Genomic DNA, 10186 nt, shown 5'->3' with positions numbered 1-10186 from the left:
TATTTTCTCGTTAATACATGTGTTCTGTTTTGTATGATGTAACAATGTGAATTGTTGATTTGATTTTGTATAATAAATGGAAAAAACGTAGTACAGATTCCAGGCCTTATGGGAAATGTTTCAACCCATACATCAGACATTGAATTCAGAGTAGTCTGAGTAGAGGATATTCTTGTTAGTCATTACTCCACCACCTATTACTATTTCCACATATTCTGTAATCTTTCCATCGTGACACATATATGTATTTTAAACCCGTTCTCAAACTGACAAATAATTAAAGCGCATTTTTATTTCTTCAAAAACATGATAGCAACCGCTAGATGTCCCCATATGACCGTCCAATCTGCCAAGTCCTCCAGTATCCCAGCAGGCCACAATAACCGGAAAATACATCGAGGGTAAAGCGCCGATTCGGAAAAACAGTTCTGAGAAGGAAGTTAACATTTTAGTGCTGTTTAACTATATGCATAACGGATTAATTACGTTTCAGATCGCTGTAAATGTGTGTACGTTACTAAGCGAGTGAGTTTAAATCGCCGAATAGTATGTTGTTTTTATTTTCTTTCACGTTACCATGACTTTGTAGCCACAGTCACACTGGCCTGCACGCGGGCGTTCGTACCTTTCAAAGCTAGCTAACAGCTATCGAACGGTCAGTTAGATAAAGTTTGACTAACTAGAAACTTGGTTGTTGTTGCTTAAATATGTCAGGCTTTAATTTCGGATCCGGGGCTATTGGTTCCACCAATGCTGGCGGAGGGTTTTCGTTTGGAGCCGCTGCCAGGTAAGAATTGTACGGCTGACGTACGTTAGCTTTATCTCGCGGATATGTCGATATGCGCGGGTTACCAAGGATGTATTGTAGCCAACTAACTAGCTAGCTTCCTAAATATCGTTGTAGAAGTAATCATGCAAACATCGCTCTGATGTAAGTGTGTCAAACTGCTAATATATTATGGGTGTGTCAACTAGTTGTTTCTAATATATATATATATATATATATATAATATAGTAATTGTGACGGCGGCATGTAATGTTTTATACTTCTACCCTCGATCTCCCCCACTTTTTCTCTCACCCCTTTCTCTAGTACCCCAGCTGCAGCAGGTACAGGTGGGTTTACTCTGGGTGGAGCTCTGGGTGCTACAGCCCCAGCCTCCACCACCACCACCTCTTCTCTGGGCCTGGGTGCATCACTATTCTCACAAAAACCTACTGGGGGGTTCTCCTTTAACACTCCTCCCTCAGGTAGGTACACATGTTTTCAACATGGCCTGTCGGTCTCTTTCCCTCTGCAGACCTACCTCATGCTTGATGTTTCCTACCACCAAGTACAAATAAATACACAGACATACATTTAGGTGACTATTGTAGTTATGGAGTTCTTGTTTTTGTGCAGGAGCTGCTGCACCCACCCAAGGCCTTACATTAGGTGAGCTTACTATCAATGTAGCTACACATCAGTCAAGACCTCCACTGCTACCATTGGCTCATCCCAGTCTGTGCCTTCGCATGATGATGCAATAGTGCCTGTCTTGGCAGATTCATTTGTTAATGTCTGTGGGTGATGATGTCATATGGTCGAGTCTACCTTTAACCCTGCTCTACCTGCTGTCTCTCCCAGGTGCCCCAGCAGCCTCTACAGCCCCTACCACGGGCTTCAGTATGACCTTCAATAAACCCTCTGCCTCGGCCCAACCCTTCTCCCTCACTGCAGCCTCCTCAGCCCCCACAGGGGCAGGACTGACACTAGGCTCCGTCCTCACCTCCACTGCGCCACAGCAAGGAGCCACAGGATTCTCTCTCAACCTAGGGGGTGTGGCCGCAAGTACAGCCCCATCCACGGGTCTATCGCTGGGTTCCAGTATGTTCTCTAACATGGCTACTACTGGTTAGTTAACTAAACATCTCTGTCTCTCTCTGTTATCCAGCATGGATCCTACTGGTTAGTTAATTACACACATCTCTCTGGGTCTCATCACACCTATCTTTTTCCATTTCTATCTCTTATCTCTGTCTTTTCACTACATTCCTTATTTGGAGGTCGTGAATGATCTGTCTTGCGTGTGTGTGTGTGTGTGACTAACACCTTTTTGATTATGTGTTGATCTTAGGTCTGAGTCAGTCCACTCTTGGAGGACTGGGGTTTGCGTTAGGTTTGTATGGGTGTCAGACTAACATTTGCATGGTTGTGTTTGTGAGTGTCAGTGTGTTTATTTGTGTTAATGTTTTGTCTGTTCTCAGGTTTGGGCCAGACCACTCTCGGATCAGGGGGATTGACGTTAGGTTCCCTGGCCTCTACCTCCACGGCGGTGTCAGCGGCCCCCAGCCTTGGACTGGGCGGAGTTGACTTCAGCACCTCCTCAGAGAAGAAAAGCGACAAATCATCAGGGGCCAGCCCACAGTGAGTCCTACTGACTGACAACCGTCTGGACCAATGAGTGTCCACAGTGTCATTTCTTGACCAACTGTTTATAATGGTCATCATAATAGGTAATATATCTGACTCTTGTCCCTGTTTATTTTTCTTTCCTCTCACTCTCAGAGACAGTAAAGCTTTGAAAGATGAAAATTTGCCTCCAGTCATCTGTCAGGATGTAGACAACTTCCAGTACGTAAATCAGTACTTTCCTTCAACTACACCCCATGTTAGTGTGTGTGGCTCTAACAGTACTGTTTGCACATCGTTGGTCATGAAGATGCATTGTGTTGACGTGTGAGTTCTCCGTCCTGTAGGAAGTTTGTGAAGGAGCAGAAGCAGGTTCACGAGGAGATCAGCAGGATGTCATCTAAAGCCATGCTGAAGGTTCAGGATGACATCAAGAGTCTCAAACAGCTGCTGTCTGTCAGCGCTTCGGGACTACAGAGAAACGCCCTGGCTATAGACAAACTGAAGATGGAGACTGCGCAGGTACACACGCTGATGTCACATTGTCTTTTGAGGAATTAAGGCTCAGAATACACATGCCCTTACTGTTGCTGAATGTCATAGTCCCTCTCTCCTAACCCTCCTCGTCTAGGAGTTGAAGAATGCAGACATAGCTCTGCGGACTCAGAAGACTCCCCCTGGACTCCAACACGACAACACAGCTCCCTATGAGTGAGTATTCCTATCATTGTTATATCCCCCTGAACTTACATGATCAAAAGTATGTGAACACCTGCTCATCGACTATCTCGTTTCTAAAATCATGGGCATTAATATGGAGTTGGTCCCCACTTTGCTGCTATAACAGCCTCCACTCTTCTGGGAAGGCTTTTCACTAGATGTTGGAACATTGCTGCGGGGACTTGCTTCCATTCAGCCACAAGAGCTTTAGTGAGGTCGGGTACTGATTTTGGGCAATTAGGCATGGCTCGCAGTCAAATGTCCAATTCATCCCAAAGGTGTTCGATGGTGTTGAGGTCAGGACTCGGTGCAGGCCAGTCAAGTTCTTCCACACCAATCTCGGCAAACCATTTCTGTATGGACCTGGCTTTGTGCACAGGGGCATTGTCATGCTGAAACAGAAAAGGGCCTTCCCCAAACTGTTGCCACAAAGTTGAAAGCACAGAATCGTCTAGAATGTCATTATATGCTGTAGATTTAAGATTTCCCTTCAGTAGAACTAAGGGGCCTAGCCCGAAGCATGAAAAACAGCCCCAGACCATTATTCCTCCTCCACCAAGCTTTACAGCCGTTGGACTGCCAGATGGTGAAGTGTGATTCATCACTCCAAAGAACGCGTTTCCTCTGCTCCAGAGTCCAATAGCGACAAGCTTTACACCACTCCAGCCGATGCTTGGCATTGCGCATGGTGATCTTAGACTTGTGTGTGGCTGGTCAGCCATGGAAACCCATTTCATGAAGCTCCCGACGAACAGTTATTGTGCTGAAGTTGCTTCCAGAGGCAGTTTGGAACTCGGTGGTGAGTGCTGCAACCGAGGACAGGTTTTTACACGCTTCCGCAGTCGGCTGTCCCGTTTTGTGAGCTTGTGACCTACCACTTCGCGGCTGAGCCATTGCTGCTCCTAGGCGTTTCCACTTCACAATAACAGAATTTACAGTTGACTGGGGCAGCTCTAGCAGGCCATAAATTTGATGAACTGACTTGTTGGAAAGGTGGCGTCCTATGACGGTGACATGTTGAAAGTCACAGAGCTCTTCAGTAAGGCCATTCTACTGCCAATGTTTGTCTATGGAGATTGCATGGCTGTGTGCTTGATGCCCCTGTCAGCAAAGGGTGTGGCTGAAATAGCTGAATCGACTAATTTAAAGGGGTGTCCACATACTTTTGTGTGTGTATATATAGTGTACCATACCCCTTTTTGGATTTTGAACCACTGATGAATGTACTGCATTTTAGCCAGAATAAATTCAAACCTGTTGGTCTCATTCTTTCTCCCTGTCTGTAGTTATTTCCGGTGTTTAGTGGAACAGTTTGAGGTCCAGTTGCAGCAGTACAGACAGCAGATAGAGGAGTTGGAGAATCACCTCACTACACAGGGCAGTGGATCACACATCACACCACAGGGTAACATACATACATACATATATACATACACACAGACTTTTGACTTTCTTCATAGTCTTTATGTGTGTGTTTCTGTGTCTCTTCACTGGATATTGTGTGTAGATCTGTCACTGGCCATGCAGAAGTTGTACCAGACGTTTGTGGCTCTGGCTGCTCAGCTCCAGTCAGTACACGAGAACGTCAAGGTAAGTCCTACAGACATCACTGTTGACTGTTCTATAACAAATCACCTTGTTACAGAAATAAATATTGAGTATTTTGAATGAAGTGATTGAGGTTCTTCCTCTGGGGTATCTGTAGACCCTGAAGCAGCAGTACCTGGGATACCGCCGGGCCTTCCTGGAGGACTCCACAGACGTCTTCGAGTCCAAGCGGGTGGCCAGTAAGAAGTGGCAGAGTGCCCCACGCATCACCACTGGCCCTGCCCCCTTCAGCAGCGTCCCCAATGCGGCGGCGGTCGCCATGGCAGCCACGCTGAGCCAGCAGCAGCAGCCCGGCCCAGGTCTGACCTCCGCCTTCAAGTTCTAGAACCCTGACCCCCTCACCTTTGACCTTTCACCTTACCACCCCTCAGTCTGATAGAGATGTAGGGAGAGAGAAGGAAAGTGGGACAATAAAAACGTAGCCAGTGCCCAACTTTTAGGTTAGTTTGTCTTTTCTTTCTCTGGAAAGAGGGAACGAGAAAGAGGAGAATGTAAAAGCAACATAGTAAGTTCCAAACCGTGTTCATTTTGTCTTTCTCCAGTGGTTCTGCTCTATACGTGTGAGAAGACCTTTTCCTCACAGGCATTAGACCCAAGGCAATCTTTCTGCAGCTGTGTTGGAACTGCCTGTTCATCAACGTAGCAGGGGCCATTACTCGGCTCTCTGCTTTCCCTTCATTTCCCCCTCTCTCCCTCTCTCTCTCTGTCTCTCCGTCTCTCCCTCCATAAGAGAAGCACTTAACAGTTTCTCAGTGAATCTGTGGCTTTTTAAGATGATTGAAAAAGTGTAGAGTTCTCAGATTACTGGAGATGAGACTAAAAACAAGAAAGCAGGACTCGTATCACTGGGTATTCATTCACAGCTCTCATCTGTCCCAGACAGACTAGACTAGAATCTTTTGAATACTTGGAGGCTGCATTCTCTTTGGGTTCAGTCACTTAATTTATATTGAATGGGTTCTTGATTATCTATATTTATTGAAGGTGCTTTTTTGTGAAGCTTAACTGCTTTGGTTTTATTGAATAAAATATCTTAGGTAGTTAGTCTGGAGCTAGTCTGGATGGTGTAACGTGGTGGTTCCAAGTGAGTGTGCTCTGTGTCTTCGATTAGGACGCAACCGTCCAAATCGGTTTAGTTCGGAAATTGGGTATCAACCTTCTTTTTTTATTATTAGGATTTTCCTGAACAAACTGGTTTAGATTAGGACACAGTTGTCTGTGTGTGTTTTCATAAAGCAGTAATGTAGCTTTCACTGTGTGGTAGCAGTCTTGATAAGCACTTAAATCACACACACTCATTCTCTCTCTCACACACACACACACACACACACCAGCCTTAGACCAGCAGATCTCCCTCCCCAACTAGGTTATGAGTAATGATTTTGTCTTTTCTCAGCATCTGTCATTTTGTCTTTGATTGACATGCTTCACCTATATTTCAGGATGCCATTTTAAAAGTTCAAGATGATCTGACAGTATATAGCCTAGTGTTTAAAGAAGATATCATTTACTGCACAGGTCTTACATCAACAGGGTGTTTTAATTTCAGTGAAAGATTTTAACTGTTGAACATATGCATTCCTTTTTGTAACAATGGCAGCGTCTTTAGTTGTAATAGCAATAACAGCAGGCTCTGGTTGCTAGTGGCCAGGTGTTTGCTTGTCTGTCTGTGTGTGTGACTGTATCTGCATTGTAGACAGGACAATGACTGCCTCAGCTGGTAATGACCGTTTTACAGTAATTTTAACCACAGACAAGACACCCACTTCTACCTGACAGTCCATATCACTTTCAATCCATCACTATGCGTTCTACAATAACCTTTTGACTAAGATAATGATTGTGATATATCAGTATTTCCTACACACACTACTTAACACTGGCAGGTGGTTTACCATGCAGGTCTACCTCACTCCAGGATATAGATGGCAGAGGGGCTGACGCACAGTCTGTCTGTACAGATGGAACCTAGTTCTCTTTAGTTCCATAATCCATTCTATTTAATAGAAGGGCTACGATGTTACGTCACTCACTCGTTTTACAGGGGAGAAACCGAGTGAACGTGCTGCTCGTATCAACTGCCTTGGGAAGGCCAGTTGGATCATTAGTGCCAAAAATCAGTATTTTTCTCTATTCGGAGTCGGCCATTTTGTGCTCTGAGATTAACCAACTGCTGCTCTGGACTGACCCGTCTGTCCTCCATTTCATGCTAGCATTCCAGAACCACTCTGAGACTTTGATTGTTCTAGAATGAGTAGCTAAATAGTTGTGAAACTGGAACACGTAAATTAGTTCTGGAACTCTGTGATTGGTTCTGGAACTCGTGGTCTGCTCTACATAGCAAACTCCTGTTAATGTGACAGGGATGTCTAACAGGACTATGATGAATGTCTTGGGGCTTTTTGAAGGGGTTCTATGAGGTCAGAAGGTCCTATAGTTTTTTTTTAAATCCCAGCCCCCGTCCCTGCAGGAGGCCTTTTTTGTAGGCCGTCATTGTAAATAAGAATTTGTTCTTAACTGACTTGCCTACTTAAATAAATAAATGACTACTAGTTGTGGTTGGACTGACTGGCTGAGAGACTGTCCGTCCACTCGGTGTTCAGAGGAATAGCTAGTTGGAGCCAGTGAAGTGCTGGGATGTTTGTAGGACACTGGTATTGGCTGGGGAGGTGTATTTTCAGACAAAAACACAGATGCCAATTCAGTGGCCTGTTCAGGAGGGTGTGATGTTACAGAACGTTCAGATAGAAATGTGTTGTAGAATAGGGAGTCATATCAGCTCTATTCATTACATTTCTTTCTTCAACGTACAGAACGTGTCACATAACTGAACACAGCCCTCATCTTCACTCTGGTTCAGAGTGCTTTTGTTTAGAATGGTGTGTTTAATCTAAATATAACCAATGCTTGTTGTTGACGATGATGCATATATCTGATACTATATAATATTGTGTGCCTTTTGAAACTAGACATATTATTAATAATAATAATTTTGCGATGCATTTTTTTCTGGCACAGGCTAGTTCCTTCACTCTTGGAATCTTGAATAGTTTTGGAAAACTTGTGAAATGCAATATAGCGGCTAGGAATTAACAATCGGTTGTGTCCTTTAACTGTGTCTGTTTATATGTAAGTGGTATTGCTTTAAATTGACAATAAATCCGTTTTAAAGGAGCGACTTTGTCTTTGTTTCTTTTTGACTGGTAAATTACTGATTTTTGAACACCCAATTGGATTTAAGAGAATTAATGAGTACACTTGTTGGATGAAGCTTAAACCCAAACTGAGTTTGCATCTCTAAAATCCAATTTGAGAAACGATACAGGTGCACGGAGGTTCAGAGTGAAGGAACTAGCAGACATGTTTCTACCACAGTCACATTTGTTTGACCATTTTATCTGTGAAAATCTATCCACAGTTGCTAATGTATTTGTAGAAATGTGTAGGGATTATCTCAAAGGGAACAACTTGGATGTGGCAGTAAGGTTAGTGTTGGGGTGAGACAGGAGGTTGGGCTTAGAAGTCTGGTGGAATGTCATACAGAACCACTGATCCACGGGGTCCTGGCATGTTACTCTATTCACTCTTGTGGACACACACACACACACACACACACACAGCCTATATCACTACTGAATGTTGCAGAGCGGGGGAACTTGACTTCAGTAACACACACACAAACGGACACTCCCTAGTCCAGGGAAGTAAGCTGTGTGCTCTCTCTGTCTCAGGGAGCCAGGCGTCCCTGGGGTCTGGTTTGGGAAACCCCTTTGCCTTGGGAGTGGGCTCTAGCTTGGGCACCTCAGGCCTCGGAGGTACTACCTCTCTTTTTACATCTAGTCTTCTCTTCCTCATCCATCTTTACTATGTATCTTTCTCACTGTCTGTTGCTTTCTTTAGATCTCACTCACAACCTCCCTCCATTTATCCCCCTCCTTGTGTGTGGAAGACTGTTGGCAGTGTTAGGAATGTATGTGGTGTGAGTGAAGCTCTTCACTATCTAGTGCAGAAACAGTCTGCCTGTAGCTGTGGTATGTAGTGGGTCTCTATGCTTTACTCTCGTCATTGAATACAGTTACGTCCACTATACCCTGTTTGTGAGTGAGCCATTACAGAGGCTTAGCTACTGTTCTTTCTCTCACTCTTGCAGTAGTTGTGTGTGTGGTGTGTCCATGAAGCTAAGCTCTCTCACTCTGTCATGTAGTAGCAGCGTAGTAAGTGTGTGTCCCTAAAGCTTGGCTCCCTCAATCTCTCTCCCCTGCAGTGTTTGGTGGGGGTCCAGGTTTCGGGGGGGTAGCGACGGGGGGCTCCTCATTTGGTTTCTCCTCCGCCAGCAAGCCCTCGGGAGGGAGTCTGAGTGCAGGTACACACACACACCTTACCTCCTTGTGCAAGCGCTCTGGAGGGTGTTTTAGCAGACACACACTCCCTGTGAGCATACTCATTATTTGAATAACTCATGTCCTCTTTCTTCTGTTTCTCCTATCTCCTTCTCTCCAGGTTTTGGAAGCAACAGCAGTTCAGGGTTTAACTTCAGTAACCCCGGCCTCAACGCGTCTGCAGGCCTGACGTTTGGCGTGTCCAACCCTCCCGCCACGGGCTTCGGCACTGGAGGTCCACTGCTGCAGCTCAAGAAGCCCCCGGTGGGAAACAAGAGGGGCAAGAGATAGAGGGGCGAAGGGAATGGTTAGGATTTGGGGAGGGTAAGCTGATGCTAGATCTGTTACTTCCAGAACTGTCCAAGGTTGTTTAATGGGTTAATGGGTCACAGTCCATGTATATGGATTTGGGAGGGTACGTTTATTCTAGACCTGTGCCTAAGGGTGACTTCTAGAGCTGTCCAGGGGAGGTCGGGGTGTAACAGTTTGTCCCAGATCTTTATTTTTATACCTGACGGGGGAGCAGAGGGTTTGAGGGAGGGGGGTTATGCAGGACCAGGGTGGAGGGAATGAGGAGAGGGAGAACTCGAGCAGGAAAAAATGTTGAAACAGATCAGCACAAGTGGACAAGGTTCATAACCTGTGTTTTGTTCTTTTTAAATGTCCTCATTATCGTTTCATCATGATTGCTTAGTTTTTGTCGAGTTTTTATTTTATACTCTTTGTAAGTGTTTGTTGTGTGTGCAAGGATGCATGCAAGGGAGAGAACTGGCCGTGCCGAATGTTCCACACAGCCCCAAATTAGAACCTGAAAGGGCACCAGAACACACCAAACATGCACAAACACATACGTACATTTCCTGTCAAGTGTGAATTTATGCAGTGTGTGTGTCAATAGACCGTGGTGTTGTTTTAGGGCTGGTGGATGATGAACATATTACTGTCTGTGCTTTTCCATTGTCTATTCTGATTCTCTCTGTTACCAAATAGTGATGTCATCCTCTTCTATTCATCTGAGTTGATAAGTGTAAACCTGTATTTTCAAACATCAGTTTAATAATAAAATTCCTGATGTTGATGATGGTTT

General features: G+C 44.9%; 1 protein-coding gene across 10 annotated transcripts; it reads left to right on the top strand.

Annotated features, from left to right (window-relative positions):
- Window positions 1-342: 342 nt before the first annotated feature.
- On the top strand, window positions 343-10177 carry LOC129822969 (nucleoporin p58/p45-like). Of its 10 annotated transcripts, XM_055881568.1 has the most exons (15): window positions 356-787; window positions 1094-1251; window positions 1403-1435; window positions 1628-1894; window positions 2118-2159; window positions 2248-2407; window positions 2549-2614; window positions 2740-2914; window positions 3024-3103; window positions 4399-4517; window positions 4620-4702; window positions 4818-5019; window positions 8452-8535; window positions 8985-9083; window positions 9221-10177. In XM_055881568.1, the coding sequence occupies exons 1-15, from the start codon at window positions 708-710 to the stop codon at window positions 9388-9390; spliced, it is 1818 nt and encodes a 605-aa protein (XP_055737543.1). In that variant the 5' UTR covers window positions 356-707; the 3' UTR covers window positions 9391-10177. The 10 variants fall into 10 exon arrangements, with proteins under 10 accessions (XP_055737546.1, XP_055737550.1, XP_055737544.1 ...); XM_055881569.1 differs by lacking the exon at window positions 1403-1435 and having other exon boundaries at window positions 352-787; XM_055881570.1 differs by lacking the exon at window positions 2118-2159 and having other exon boundaries at window positions 357-787.
- The last annotated feature ends 9 nt before the right edge of the window (window positions 10178-10186 follow it).

The sequence above is a fragment of the Salvelinus fontinalis genome, chromosome 25 (genome assembly GCF_029448725.1).
Source record: "Salvelinus fontinalis isolate EN_2023a chromosome 25, ASM2944872v1, whole genome shotgun sequence".
Lineage (NCBI taxonomy): Eukaryota > Metazoa > Chordata > Actinopteri > Salmoniformes > Salmonidae > Salvelinus > Salvelinus fontinalis.
Note: the sequence above shows the minus strand (reverse complement) of the source record. Positions and strands in the feature narration are given on the sequence as shown.